Consider the following 14,952-nt stretch of genomic DNA (forward strand, 5'->3'; position numbering starts at 1 on the left):
GCGACTTTGATCCTAAAAAAAGAAAAAGAAAAAGAAGATGAGTAGATTGACTGTTTCAAAAAAAAAACCGTACACCAAGGACCGTACGGGGAGTAATTCGGGGGAGACGAGCGCGAGCCGGACGGGAGACGGAGATTTACGAGATCTCAGGTGACACATTGCGACACCGATCGGTAGATCCAGGGATCCTCGATGAGCGTGCCCCCGAACGTTCCGATGCGCTTTATTACCGTCGACCGTCCACGTGCTGCGGCAAGGAGCCCGACGCTCCGTCCGTCGCTCCACGGAGGACGAGATCCACGTGGGGCCCAGCGGCCAGAAAGTGCGGTACCGCCATTATTATTCCACTAGTGACTAGGCCTTCCTTCTCCCCCGCCCCAACGGTCGGAAAGAAGAGAATCGGCCGCCCGCGAGCCAACGGCAGGTCAATACCCAGCCAGAGTAACGGCTCACACCACCGCCCGCAGAAAAGCCAAAGCCCCCACCGGAGAAGACACACAGGCGCAGAGCAGGAGCCAGCCCACCACAGCGAGAACCACCGCCCCTCTTTCTCCTTCTCTCTCTCTCTCTGCCGGGCCGGAGACTGCACGAGCGCGGGCGCGGGCGGGCGGGGCGCGCGCGGGCGCGGAGGGGCGAGAGGATGGAGTCCATGGAGCCCATGGACATCGACTGGAACAGGGTGGTGTCGCGCTTCGTGCTGGACGAGACCTACGAGGGCATCGAGGCGCCGCACTGGGCCGACCTCGCCGACCCCGAGGCCCGCACCGCCGCCGTCGACGACGACGCCTGGTTCTGCCGCCCCGGTACGTACGACTCCCGCTTCCCGCTGCTGATTCGGTGCCGGGTTCCCTCCGATCGGCCGGTCCAAGAACGGACCCGCCCGGTTCTTGATCCGCGCAGCTTTCCTCTCGATTTGGGGTCTGATTTCGCCCTTCTTCTCTTGGTTCTCCAGAAATCCAGGCCGTGCTCTGCTTTCTGTTCCCGAGAAATTCCCCTTGTTGTTGACTTGATTTCCCACGGCGTCGTCTTTACATTCATTTCTGTGCTGGATCCCCCGCAGATTGCAAGCATCCCAAGACGGCCGACGACTTCCTCGGGCACACCCCCAGCCCCAAGGCCAAGCTGCTGCGATCAATGTCCGCCATGATGCCCTTCGCCGAGAGGGACGCCAACCTCAGGGACGCCAATAACAATCTGAAGAGACGAGGCGCCGTCGCCGGCGGCACTGCCGCCTTTGCCTCGCCCACCAAGCCCAAGCCGCCGCCCAAGAAGAGGTTCCAGGACGACGCCGAGAACCAGGACCCCGCGCTGACCACGCCGCCCCCGGCGGCTGCCAGGCCGCCGTTCGGCGCGCAGCGCTGGGCCAAGAACGCCAAGGAGGCCATCAAGTCCAGCGCGGAGAAGCGGCCGGACGTTGCTGAGAAGGAGGCGCTGCTCGGCAGGAACCCGGCGCCGAGGCAGCTCAAGAGCACTCTCTCGGCGAGGAACCTCTTCTCCGGGAAGGACATACTTGGCCAGATATCGGATTTCTACAATGAGCTCAAGCAGCGGATGGCCGGTGGCGGCAGCCAGCAGTGTGTCTCAGAGGACATGGAGGAAATGAGCCCACGCCCAATGTAATTTTCTCTCTCTCACTCTGTTGAATCAACACTGGGTTATCCATCCCTTCTGGATTGGTACTTTCAGCTCCTTGACATTCTCATGTGTGCAGAAACAGCAGTGATGTGGTGGAGAAGGTGGATTGTAGCAGCGGCGGCGGTGGTCGGGTTCTGCCGGACGCAGCGAAGAAGGTGGCGAGGCAAGGAACAGCAGAAAAGAGTCCAAGCCCAATGTAACTTGCTTGCCACTACTTTGCAGAAGCGGCATTAGAGGATTGTAGGTTGAGGTACTGATCATAATGGTGGTTTGTGCAGGAAGGGAAAGAAGATTGGGTTGAAGGTGGAAGCAGGGAAGCAAAGATCACCCTCTGTGTTGAAAGAGGTCAAGGCAACACCGCCTACTCCACAGCGGTTTCCATCCCCCTATGTAAACCGTGTCAAGAGCGTGAAAGCTGCAGGCGCAACATCAAGCTCGCCACTCAAGAAGCCACTGAAGGTGACTTAATCTGGCATGCCTATAATATTGGTTATTGATCTATGTAGTGTTGGTGACTGTTAGACTTGAGAGTGTTTGCTCGATGAATTTTTGGTATTTGTGGGTTTCTACTAGTCTTCGTGAAAATATTGACGAACATTCCAATCAGTCGAGCACTTGGTCCTGATCAGAAAAGTTAGTGATCTGAATTATTATCAGCATAGTTAATTTTCGGTATTTGTGGGTTTCTACTAGCCTTTGTGAAAATATTTAAGAACATTCCAGTCAGTCGAGCACTTGGTCCTGATCAGAAAATTCAGTGATCTGAATTATCATCAACATAGTTAATGGCCTAGACTCGCTTATAACCCTAAGCTAGAACTTCCTTTCCTCAAAATGATATGTTTTTCCATAGGCTAGATCTTACATGCTGAGTTTGATGCTGAGATTGTTCTGTACCGTTTATCTTAAGACCTTCGGTGTGTCATCCTAACCTTTTCAAGTCTAGCCACGAGGAGAATGTACTACAGCATGGTTTCTGAGTCCAAGATCTTTGTGAACTAAAGTGTCCATGCCTGTCAAAACCAGTGCCTCCTTATTATGCATGTTCATAAGCTAAAATAATGTTCCTTTTCTTCGTGTTTCCAACACAATTGACACTTCAGTGTAAGTTCCATTATGCATAGCTTATGGTGTATATTTTGCTCCATTCGGTCACTTGATCAGTAGCATGTTTGATCTCATGTCGTCACTGTGACCTTTCTTAAGGGTGTTCGTTCAGGTGTTCTTTTTTGTAAATTAGTGGCATCAGCATATGTGGCACTAATTCCATTGTGCATTACCGTGTACTGTAATTTTGTCAGCGACACAATTATGATAAATGTTATGCTCCATTTTTACTTTCACTTGATCAGTATGCTGTTTATTCTCACCTTTCATCGTGTCCTTCCGTAATGGTGTTCAGGCATTTTTTCGGCAAATTAGTGGCGCTAACCATACCGTTCATCATTTACTGTTATGGCGACGTAAAACCTATCGGTCTTCTATCAGTGTTGTGAATCCGAAATTATGATAAATGTTATGCTCCATTTTTACTTTCACTTGATCAGTATGCTGTTTATTCTCACCTTTCATCGTGTCCTTCCGTAATGGTGTTCAGGCATTTTTTCGGCAAATTAGTGGCGCTAACCATACTGTTCATCATTTACTGTTATGGCGACGTAAAACCTATTGGTCTTCTATCAGTGTTGTGAATCCGAAAATAGCATCTTAACACAAGCTAACCATGCATTTTAACTAATGTTGATATCTACTGCCTTCTCTTCAGGATAAGGTGACGCCTAATAAGGATCAGGAGAACAGCAGAGATGCTAAGAGGCAACCTTTTGGGGTTAAAGATATGAACAACAACAGGGCTTATGAGGCCGAAGAGAGCTCCAGTGGCGTGTTTTGGTTCTTGAAGCCCTGCACTTTCCTGGTGGAGTAGCAGCAAAATAATTCAGAGGCTTTAAAGCTACTGCAATTCATGTAGTTAGGATCGATTCTTTGTTTCAGTTTGAAATACCCCCCAGTTTCTCCTATTTGATTGATTCATCTGATGGACATTCTGTCAGGCAAATAAATAGAAAGCATATGTATAGTTACCAGTCAAGCCATACAAGTTGAGATATTAATAATCCCATGAGTATAATTCAAGATATAGAGAGATGTTACTGCTCTTCTGCTAATTGGTTGTTTGAGCAAATGTACTAGAAATGATATTATTTTTCAAGATATAGAGAAATGTTATTGTTCTTCTTCATCTTAGTGAATGATATATCCATCCCAATTATCTTACTGAATGCCTTGTTCTGGATTGTTTTCTCGCGCTGCTACTTAAGTCACGGAACCAATACATTTTGAGGCAGATCCGACACACACACAGGAGTTGTAGACCATTGCTGCCAATGGCTCCATAGAAACTTTGTCGACGAATGTTATCATAGTTCAAGAAAAGAGCGAGACATCGGAGTGCAATGCGGAGGTGGTAGAGGGGGGGGGGGGGGGGGGGCGTGATTTACCGTGCTTGCCCAGAAGTAGGGGCAGATACTATACTATAATTATACATAATCCAGCTGCTCTAACATTTAGGCTGTGCTTAGAAAGGTTCCAGATATTAAGACCATTCAGGTGTTTGATTGGAGGAACACAAGGAAACGAGGGAATTCGAGGGCAGGTTCAAAAGTTTATAATTGTTACACTGGTCAGCTCTACAAAAGTCGATAATTGTTCATTTCTCAAGCTCTCTGATTGTAGATATGATTTGTGACGCTTCTGTTTGTGCTGAAAACGGTATGCATTTGAGGCAGGGACGACAACCGCACGGGAGGTGTTAGTGGCTATGGTTATTCGGCTATAGCAAGGAAGAGCAGACAGGAGAACAGTTACTACCTATGGCCGATTCATGAAAGAGATCGACAGACTTGAATGTATAAATAACAAAACTTACAAGTGTGAGTGTGCGACATCAAATGTAGAAATGTGTTAAGGCTTGAAGGTTGAAAGAGCTCATTTCTTTTGGTTGTGTGAAATGTCGAGAATCACAAGCTCCTCAAAGACACCATGCATGTTTGAGTGGAGCAGCAAGTAACAATGTTCTTGCATACTATTGGACATAACCAAGGGCTATTGCAACTAAATTTGATAGACCATTTGAGACAGTTAGTTGCTATTTTAGACGTGTCCTTCAGGACACAGGTGAGCTCAGCAATGAATATATCAGGGCACCTTAAAGTCACTACAAGCTAACCTAATGCACTAGAATTATGTCAGTGCTTTTACAAGCCAAACTGATTACTTAAGATACAAAGAAAAATGCCTGATCACCCTTAAGAAAGGCCACGACGACACAAGGACAAACGGGCTGCTGATCAAGTGAGTAAAAATGGAGGAAAATATTCACCATAATGGTGACAAAATGACAGTTCAAAGACATGCAACTTACCTGAAGGGTCAATAATGCACATTTTTAGATTATGAACAAGCATAATAAAAACACACGGATTGTTGACAGGCACGGATACACTGCAAGGTCTAAAAGATCTTAAGCTCATAAACCATGACTACAGTTTTCAGTATACAATTCAGTTCTCAGAAAAAAAGATGATGCGACTTAATGATGGAATTTATGTTATACCTTAGAGCAATACAATTCAGTTTTCAGTATAACATAAATTCCATCATTAAGTCGCATCATCTTTTTTTCTGAGTTAAACTCAATTGAGCACATAAGTCTATATAAAAGATAGGGGTGAATTACATTGCATAAAAAGTAACACCATTGCTGAATTTAAACCGCATGGTTTAGTCGTTTAGACAGTATAGAGCTCCAATGTAAGTGCTCTTTGACAATAAACTCTGGTCCAGTTGATCTTGGTGACCAAAAGAATTCATACATGAACCACACTTCTAATATCCAGAGGGCAATAAGATGTTACGAAATTCATCTAGAGATTCCTATGGGAAAATGAAGGTGCTCCAGAGAAGTTACATCATAAAGAGCTTTCATATGCGGCCATTTTTATGTCAAACACCATTAAAAGGAAGCTCTTCTTGTTTTACTGTCTCCCAGTAGAAACACCAAGATCATGCTCGACACGTTGTTCTGGAATAGAAGAGGCCTGCAAAATTCCGAAAGCAATGCAAGCATGTGAGGGAGATTATCTTTAGTTTTAGCCTTTAAGGAGAAGTTTGTATAAGAGCAACATATTATTGCTACCTTAAAAGACTACAATATACGTCAGATTATAATACTTGAGATGTTAGCAAATAGAAGCAGATGGTTCGATCTTGCACTAATTACCTTTATACAAACAAAGAGAAACATGTGGTAAAAGCTGTAACTGTGAAGTGTAAATGATATGGGAATTGGATCTCAGAATACACAAAACCAACCAATCAGTCCAAGAGATGTTCTGGAGCAACTAAACTTACCTTTAAGCATCTCCTACAAATTACCAAGACAAGCTGTAACTATTCACTTGACTAGAACACTTCTATGTAAACAACTATTCATATGCAAACAACTATATGCATAGCAAACAGCTACCAGTATTTGGGCCAATCCAATGTTTTCATGCAACAGCCTGCTCAATATCATTTGATATCAATAGTAGTGGGAGAGAAATTTAGGCCTTTTTCAAGATGATATATACCTTATTTATTTCAAGTGTAGAAAGTCCAGTAATATCAGGATTCTTGAGCTGATCGAGCTGCCGCTTCCCTCTCCTCATCAAATACTCAATGTACACAAAGTTCCTGCGATCTACACTCTTGGCATTCTCACGGAACTCTGCTGAGACAACAGACTCGATCCTGCGGCGCTCCTCCGGGGACTTGAGCCGTGCTGTCCGAAGGAACCCTCTGTATAATGCCAAGGCCTGCCTCTGGATACCAGATAACTTTGTACGGGACGCCATCTCATCCTTGTGAAGCAATCATCAAAGCTTAAGCCTAACAAAATTGGAAGTATGAACTGAGTTATCTTGTGGTGACAAACTGCTCTAACGCCTAGCAATCAAATCCACAGCAAACGGGGCTCAGAACGAAAATTTTGGATTAGATCGCGCACAGGATAGAAATACAAGTGCAGAACTATCGGAACAAATCTAAGCAAGCAAGTCCGGATGAATCTCCAATCCGTGCCAGTGCAATAGAAGGAGGAGAAGAACCTCGGTGTGGCTGCTCACCGGCGCACGCAAGGTCGACGACGGAGGGGGCGGGCACAGTGGGGTGGAGGCAGGGGCAGACGGAGCGGCGGGAGCTAAGACTGGCCCGCCGGCGCCGACTCTGCCGGGATCGCGGAGGGACTGGGGCGGAGGGAGGGCCGCGCGCGCGTAGTGGGGCGGAGGCAGGGCAGGGCACGGGCGCTGGGGGCGCGTCGCTTGCTGGGGTATCGCACCGGAGAGACGAGCGAAGGGACGAAAGATCCTCCTGGCGTGTTCGATGGGGTAAAATAGGGAATTGCAGGTTAGGAATCAGTTTAGAGAAAGGCCCACGTGTTCATTCATATCACCGGCAAATTTTACACCAGACGTGGCTTCTATTTGGAACACTCTCCAGGGTCGGCACATTAAGAAAAATTACCAGAAAACCCCCAAAGAAAAACGAATTAAAAAAAAAGGTTCTTTCGGCTCCATGCAACCACGGTCATCGGTCTCAACCAATGTCGTCGCCCTAGCGTCTGCAGAAGGGGGGAAAGGCGGTCCTCCGATTTGCCAAGCTCCAAGAAAGCGCGTGACAACTTTAATGGTGATGTGGAAATGTGGATGTCTGAACATGCGTCGCCTCGAACAACAAGGCGCTTGACTATATGGGTCGTTGGTCAAGAAATCCCTAGGCATCTTGGATCACGGTACTGATGCCCCCAAGCGGTGGTGTTGCAAAAGTATTCCAGAACCACCATCTTTAACTCCTTCCACTACACAAGTTTGTGGAGATCCTCATCTGCTTACCAGTCCTCTCCAGAGCATGGGGGTTTGAAAGTGACAGTCTTTACACTATCATGTGGAGTAGTTTGTGCTTCGGAACCAGTCACCAAGGCTTGTGCCACCGTTTCTCCTCCGGTTGACCTCAGACATATCATTGATGCCTACTCACACCCGACCTTACCATGCAAGGCTTCCACCTCATTTCCATTTTTGGCGAAACTGTAAGGTATAACGTGATGGCCCCAATGACCTTCCAAATCCTAAGGGCAGGAGAAATTCAAATCTATCATAGTAAGGCCAACAAATAAATAAATATTGACAAATCCATTATTTATATTTTTCATATTCTAGAATTTTTCATATTTAGTACATAGATAGATATGCCTTTATTTACTTGCAAACAAAAGTGTCATGTATTCTAGAAACATCGGTGAACTTCATACCTTTGTGTCGTGATATGAAAACTATAAATATGCGAACTTCAATATAAATTTGTAATTATTTAAGTGGCACAAATTAATCCATGAAAAATTATGCATGTTTTCTATTTATCTTTGATCTAGAAGAACTTGGTGAAACAAAAAAGAAGAGACAATGTTCCAAAACGAACAACAACGCCACACTCATTTAATATACATGATTTAGCTTTAATAAATATATATTTCATAAAGGATGTTAAATATATTGGATACAAATATTATATTTTAATATTTGGTTATACCATTAAGTAGTCGTTAAATATAATAAAAAGATGTATTAGTTAATATTGTAGTTGAAATGATAATATGTAATATCAAAAGTAAAAAAGTTTGGTACAAACAATTACTCAGGTGATCTGCATATTCTTACTGAGGTGACGTGACCGACTATTCACTGAAGCCTCAGAAAATAATTATTGTACTACTACAAAACAATCTGCTCTAACGCTTGGCAAGCAAATCCACAACAAACAAAAAGAAACTTTTGGATTCGATCACGCACAGAAGAGAGATATAAGAGCAAAACTCCAGAATAAATCTAAGCAGGCAAGGGTTCTTCACCAGCAAAACAGCCCCCCAGGCCCGGATCGATCTCCCGATCCCGCCGGTCCAATAGAAGGGAGGAGAAGAACCCCTCTCGGTGGTGTGATTGCTCACCGTTGCACGCAAGGTCGAGGATGGAGCAGGCTGGAGGTAGGGGCGGACGGAGTTGGGCGGAGGCAGGGGGTGTCGGAGCGGCGGGAGCTAGGGGTTCATTGCGGCCGGCCGCCAACTTCGCCTCTCGGGGTTTCGAACGGAGAGGTAGGGCCGGTCACGCGTAGTGGGGGCGGAGGCAGGGCACAACGGAGACGAGAGGGGTGTCGCCTGCCGAAGAGGAAGATTATGCCGCGCACGGTAGAGACGAATGGAACGGGACGAGCGAAGGGGTATGGTCCGGTTTATTCGATCGATTCTGTCCAGGGGTAAACTGGGAATTGCCGGTCAGAAATCAGTTCTTTCTCTTTTTTTATAAGAGAAGTGCCCATGTGTTTAATCATATCAGTGGCAACTTATGGCACACGTGGCTTCTATTTGGAACAGTCCCGAGGGTCGGCGCATTAACAAAAACTACAAGAAAACCCAAAGAAAGACGAATTTGCAAAGAGGTTCTTCTGGGTCCACGCAGTCACCATCGTCTATTGTGGACCCAGCAGAACTACGAGAAAAATTCGGGCCTCTGAAAAACTACGAGAAAAACCGAAAGAAAGACTGAGCAAGTACAGTAATAGGCTTATAATCCTTGTAGAACACGAAAAGTGCAAACAAAGGTCGGTCTCCATAAAACCCTTTAGAAATTTTTCGAAGAATTTTCTATACCTACCGTTGGCACACGAAATCGCTGCGCAACACCAGGATATTTGTCGTGCTTTCGTGACGATGAACGATTGCTTTACGAGCAAAGCAACAAAGGTTTCCTCGCTTTCGTGGAGGAGAACCGACCGCTTTCCAGCGCAAAACGGCAAAGATCGCCAAACCCTGGGGCTGCTAGGGCTCGGCAGGAAGTAGCGACAGAAAATAGACGTACGTGAAAAAATAGTTTGTATTGATAGATCGATTGTTATCTTTTTTCAATCGGCCACGGCCTTACATATATATGGCACGCTGGACTTCGGCGTATAAGATTACAATTCTGAAGGTAAAATCGATTAGGACTAGCCTTTCTTGATTCGGTTACCATGTAGCATACGTCTACAAAAAATATACTTGCCAATCTAAGTACGTAGCAAATCTAAACCATATCCACGTACATGCACTCTTGTATATATGAATAAAGTATTCCGGCCACGTCGCCATCACACTAAATATAGTGGCTAAGCATATGTATAAATACCTTGAGCCCACAAAGAAAATATTTAAATATTCCGGCAACGTCGCAAATCAAACTGGATAATGGCCATCAAGACTAAGCATACTTTGTTGGAAATATGCCCTAGAGGCAATAATAAATGGTTATTATTATATTTCTTTGTTCATGGTAATTGTCTATTATTCATGCTATAATTGTATTGTCCGGAAATCGTAATACATGTGTGAATACATAGACCACAACGTGTCCCTAGTAAGCCTCTAGTTGACTAGCTCGTTGATCAACAGATAGTCATGGTTTCCTAACTATGGACATTGGATGTCATTGATAACGGGATCACATCATTAGGAGAATGATGTGATGAACAAGACCCAATCCTAAGCATAGCATAAAAGATCGTGTAGTTTCGTTTGCTAGAGCTTTTCCAATGTCAAGTATCTTTTCCTTAGACCATGAGATCGTGCAACTCCCGGATACCGTAGGAGTGCTTTGGGTGTGCCAAACGTCACAACGTAACTGGGTGACTATAAAGGTGCACTACGGGTATCTCCGAAAGTGTCTGTTGGGTTGGCACGGATCGAGACTGGGATTTGTCACTCCGTGTGACGGAGAGGTATCTCTCGGCCCACTCGGTAATGCATCATCATAATGAGCTCAATGTGACTAAGGCGTTAGTCATGGGATCATGCATTGCGGTACGAGTAAAGAGACTTGCCGGTAACGAGATTGAACAAGGTATTGGGATACCGACGATCGAATCTCGGGCAAGTAACATACCGATTGACAAAGGGAATTGCATACGGATTGATTGAATCCTCGACACCGTGGTTCATCCGATGAGATCATCGTGGAACATGTGGGAGCCAACATGGGTATCCAGATCCCGCTGTTGGTTATTGACCGGAGAGGCGTCTCGGTCATGTCTGCATGTCTCCCGAACCCGTAGGGTCTACACACTTAAGGTCCGGTGACGCTAGGGTTGTAGAGATATATGTATGCGGAAACCCGAAAGTTGTTCGGAGTCCCGGATGAGATCCCGGACGTCACGAGAGGTTCCGGAATGGTCCGGAGGTGAAGAATTATATATAGGAAGTCAAGTTTCGGCCACCGGGAAAGTTTCGGGGATTACCGGTATTGTACCGGGACCACCGGAAGGGTCCCGGGGGTCCACCGGGTGGGGCCACCTATCCCGGAGGGCCCCGTGGGCTGAAAGTGGAAGGGAACCAGCCCTTAGTGGGCTGGGGCGCCCCCCTTGGGCCTCCCCCCATGCGCCTAGGGTTGGGAACACTAGGGGGGAGCTTCCCCCTTGCCTTGGGGGGCAAGGCAACCCCTTCCCCCCCTTGGCCGCTGCCCCCCCCTTGGAGATCCCATATCCCTGGGCCGGCGCCCCCCCAGGGGCCTATATAAAGGGAGGGGGGAGGGAGGGCAGGACACTACAGCCTTGGGCGCCTCCCTCCTCCCCTGCAACACCTCTCTCTCTCTCTCGCAGAAGCTCGGCGAAGCCCTGCCGGAGAACCGCTACATCCACCACCACGCCATCGTGCTGTTGGATATCCATCAACCTCTCCTTCCCCCTTGCTGGATAAAGAAGGAGGAGACGTCGCTGCACCGTACGTGTGTTGAACGCGGAGGTGCCGTCCGTTCGGCACTCGGTCATCGGTGATTTGGATCACGGCGAGTACGACTCCGTCATCCACGTTCATTGGAACGCTTCCGCTCGCGATCTACAAGGGTATGTAGATGCACTACTTTTCCCTCGTTGCTAGTAGACTCCATAGATGCATCTTGGTGAGCGTAGGAAAATTTTAAATTATGCTACGATTCCCAACAGTGGCATCATGAGCCAGGCCTATGCGTAGTTACTATGCACGAGTAGAACACAAAGCAGTTGTGGGCGTTGAGTTTGCCTATTCTTCTTGCCGCTACTAGTCTTTTCTTGTTTCGGCGGTATTGTAGGATGAAGCGGCCCGGACCGACCTTACACGTACACTTACGTGAGACAGGTTCCACCGATTGACATGCACTAGTTGCATAAGGTGGCTAGCGGGTGTCTGTCTCTCCTACTTTAGTCGGAACGGATTCGATGAAAAGGGTCCTTATGAAGGGTAAATAGAAATTGGCAAATCACGTTGTGGTCATACGTAGGTAAGAAACGTTCTTGCTAGAAACCTACAAACCACGTAAAAACTTGCAACAACAATTAGAGGACGTCTAACTTGTTTTTGCAGCAAGTGCTATGTGATGTGATATGGCCAGAAGATGTGATGAATGATATATGTGATGTATGAGATTGATCATATTCTTGTAATAGGAATCACGACTTGCATGTCGATGAGTATGACAACCGGCAGGAGCCATAGGAGTTGTCTTTATTATTTTGTATGACCTGTGTGTCATTGAATAACGCCATGTAATTTACTTTACTTTATTGCTAAACACGTTAGCCATAGAAGTAGAAGTAATCGTTGGCGTGACGACTTCATGAAGACACAATGATGGAGATCATGGTGTCATGCCGGTGACAAAGATGATCATGGTGCCCCGAAGATGGAGATCAAAGGAGCATAATGATATTGGCCATATCATGTCACTATTTGATTGCATGTGATGTTTATCATGTTTTTGCATCTTATTTGCTTAGAACGACGGTAGCAAGTAGGATGATCCCTTATAATAATTTCAAGAAAGTGTTCACCCTAACTCTGCACCGTTGCGAAGGTTCGTTGTTTCGAAGCACCACGTGATGATCGGGTGTGATAGATTCTAACATTCGAATACAACGGGTGTTGACGAGCCTAGCATGTACAGACATGGCCTCGGAACACACGCAATACACTTAGGTTGACTTGACGAGCCTAGCATGTACAGACATGGCCTCGGAACATGGAGGACCGAAAGGTCGAGCATGAGTCGTATAGAAGATACGATCAACATGAAGATGTTCACCGATCTTGACTAGTCCGTCTCACGTGATGATCGGACACGGCCTAGTTAAACTCGGATCATGTTTCACTTAGATGACTAGAGGGATGTCTATCTGAGTGGGAGTTCATTAAATAATTTGATTAGATGAACTCAATTATCATGAACTTAGTCTAAAATCTTTACACTATGTCTTGTAGATCAAATGGCCAACATTGTCCTCAATTTCAACGCGTTCCTAGAGAAAACCAAGCTGAAAGATGATGGCAGCAACTATACGGACTGGGTCCGGAACCTGAGGCTCATCCTTATAGTAGCCAAGAAAGATTATGTCTTAGAAGCACCGCTAGGTGATGCACCAATCCCACAGAACCAAGACGTTATGAACGCTTGGCAATCACGTGCTGATGATTACTCCCTCGTTCAGTGCGGCATGCTTTACAGCTTAGAACCGGGTCTCCAAAAGCGTTTTGAGAAACATGGAGCATACGAGATGTTCGAGGAGCTGAAATTGGTTTTCCAAGCTCATGCCCGGGTCGAGAGATATGATGTCTCCGACAAGTTCTTCAGCTGTAAAATGGAGGAGAACAGTTCTATTAGTGAGCACATACTCAGAATGTCTGGGTTGCACAACCGCTTGTCTCAGCTGGGAGTTAATCTCCCGGATGACGCGGTTATTGACAGAATCCTCCAGTCGCTTCCACCAAGCTACAAGAGCTTTGTGATGAACTACAATATGCAGGGGATGGAAAAGACCATTCCTGAGGTATATTCAATGCTGAAATCAGCGGAAGGGGAGATCAGAAAAGAACATCAAGTGTTGATGGTGAATAAAACCACTAAGTTCAAGAAGGGCAAGGGTAAGAAGAACTTCAAGAAGGACGGCAAGGGAGTTGCCGCGCCCGGTAAACCAGTTACTGGGAAGAAGTCAAAGAATGGACCCAAGCCCGGGACTGAGTGCTTTTATTGCAAGGGAAGTGGTCACTGGAAGCGGAACTGCCCCAAATATTTAGCGGACAAGAAGAAGGCCGGCAACACCCAAGGTATATGTGATATACAAGTAATTGATGTGTACCTTACCAGTACTCGTAGTAGCTCCTGGGTATTTGATACCGGTGCGGTTGCTCATATTTGTAACTCAAAGCAGGAACTACGGAATAAACGGAGACTGGCAAAGGACGAGGTGACGATGCGCGTCGGGAATGGTTCCAAGGTCGATGTGATCGCCGTCGGCACGCTACCTCTGCATCTACCCACGGGATTAGTTTTAAACCTCAATAATTGTTATTTAGTGCCAGCTTTGAGCATGAACATTGTATCTAGATCTCGTTTAATTCGAGATGGCTACTCATTTAAATCCGAGAATAATGGTTGTTCTATTTATTTGAGAGATATGTTTTATGGTCATGCCCCGCTGGTCAATGGTTTATTTTTGATGAATCTCGAACGTGATGTTACACATGTTCATAGTGTGAATACCAAAAGATGTAAAGTTGATAACGATAGTCCCACATACTTGTGGCACTGCCGCCTTGGTCACATTGGTGTCAAGCGCATGAAGAAGCTCCATGCAGATGGACTTTTGGAGTCTCTTGATTACGAATCATTTGACACGTGCGAACCATGCCTCATTGGTAAGATGACCAAGACTCCGTTCTCCGGAACAATGGAGCGAGCAACCAACCTATTGGAAATCATACATACCGATGTGTGCGGTCCAATGAGTGTTGAGGCTCGCAGAGGATATCGTTATGTTCTCACTCTCACTGATGATTTAAGTAGATATGGGTATGTCTACCTGATGAAACACAAGTCTGAAACCTTTGAAAAGTTCAAGGAATTTCAGAGTGAGGTTGAGAATCAACGTGACAGGAGAATAAAATTCCTACGATCAGATCGTGGTGGAGAATATTTAAGTCACGAGTTTGGTGCACACTTAAGGAAATGTGGAATAGTTTCACAACTCACGCCGCCTGGAACACCTCAGAGAAATGGTGTGTCCGAACGTCATAATCGCACTCTATTGGATATGGTGCGATCTATGATGTCTCTTACCGATTTACCGCTCTCATTTTGGGGTTATGCTTTAGAGACTGCCGCATTCACTTTAAATAGGGCTCCGTCGAAATCCGTTGAGACGACACCGTATGAATTATGGTTTGGG

At 46.1% G+C, this 14,952-nt stretch overlaps 2 protein-coding genes across 3 annotated transcripts; one reads left to right on the forward strand and one right to left on the reverse strand.

Moving 5' to 3' along the window:
• Nucleotides 1–433: 433 nt before the first annotated feature.
• Nucleotides 434–3,874, forward strand: LOC109772818 (uncharacterized). The gene is made up of 5 exons (XM_020331514.4): nt 434–803; nt 1,061–1,616; nt 1,712–1,831; nt 1,914–2,094; nt 3,401–3,874. The coding sequence occupies exons 1-5, from the start codon at nt 641–643 to the stop codon at nt 3,557–3,559; spliced, it is 1,179 nt and encodes a 392-aa protein (XP_020187103.1). The 5' UTR covers nt 434–640; the 3' UTR covers nt 3,560–3,874.
• A 1,474-nt stretch (nt 3,875–5,348) lies between these two features.
• Nucleotides 5,349–7,072, reverse strand: LOC109772819 (succinate dehydrogenase assembly factor 1, mitochondrial). Of its 2 annotated transcripts, none has more exons than XM_020331516.3 (3): nt 6,801–7,072; nt 6,267–6,564; nt 5,349–5,732 (listed from the first exon to the last, which is right to left on the reverse strand). In XM_020331516.3, exons 2-3 carry the CDS (start codon nt 6,528–6,530, stop codon nt 5,670–5,672), a joined length of 327 nt encoding a protein of 108 aa, XP_020187105.1. In that variant the 5' UTR covers nt 6,531–6,564; nt 6,801–7,072; the 3' UTR covers nt 5,349–5,669. The 2 variants fall into 2 exon arrangements, with proteins under 2 accessions (XP_020187105.1, XP_020187106.1); XM_020331517.4 differs by having other exon boundaries at nt 6,783–7,047.
• Between the last annotated feature and the right edge of the window lie 7,880 nt (nt 7,073–14,952).

The sequence above is a fragment of the Aegilops tauschii genome, chromosome 4 (genome assembly GCF_002575655.3).
Source record: "Aegilops tauschii subsp. strangulata cultivar AL8/78 chromosome 4, Aet v6.0, whole genome shotgun sequence".
Classification (NCBI taxonomy): Eukaryota; Viridiplantae; Streptophyta; class Magnoliopsida; order Poales; family Poaceae; genus Aegilops; species Aegilops tauschii.

Coding starts and splice junctions, on each gene's coding strand:
- LOC109772819 (XM_020331516.3), bottom strand. CDS start 6,530: ATGGCGTCCCGTACAAAGTTATCTGGTATCCAGAGGCAGGCCTTGGCA. Junction 5,733..6,266: donor CTACACTTGAAATAAATAAG/GTATATATCATC, acceptor GGAATTTTGCAG/GCCTCTTCTATTCCAGAACA.
- LOC109772818 (XM_020331514.4), top strand. CDS start 641: ATGGAGTCCATGGAGCCCATGGACATCGACTGGAACAGGGTGGTGTCG. Junction 804..1,060: donor CGCCTGGTTCTGCCGCCCCG/GTACGTACGACT, acceptor GATCCCCCGCAG/ATTGCAAGCATCCCAAGACG. Junction 2,095..3,400: donor CACTCAAGAAGCCACTGAAG/GTGACTTAATCT, acceptor CCTTCTCTTCAG/GATAAGGTGACGCCTAATAA.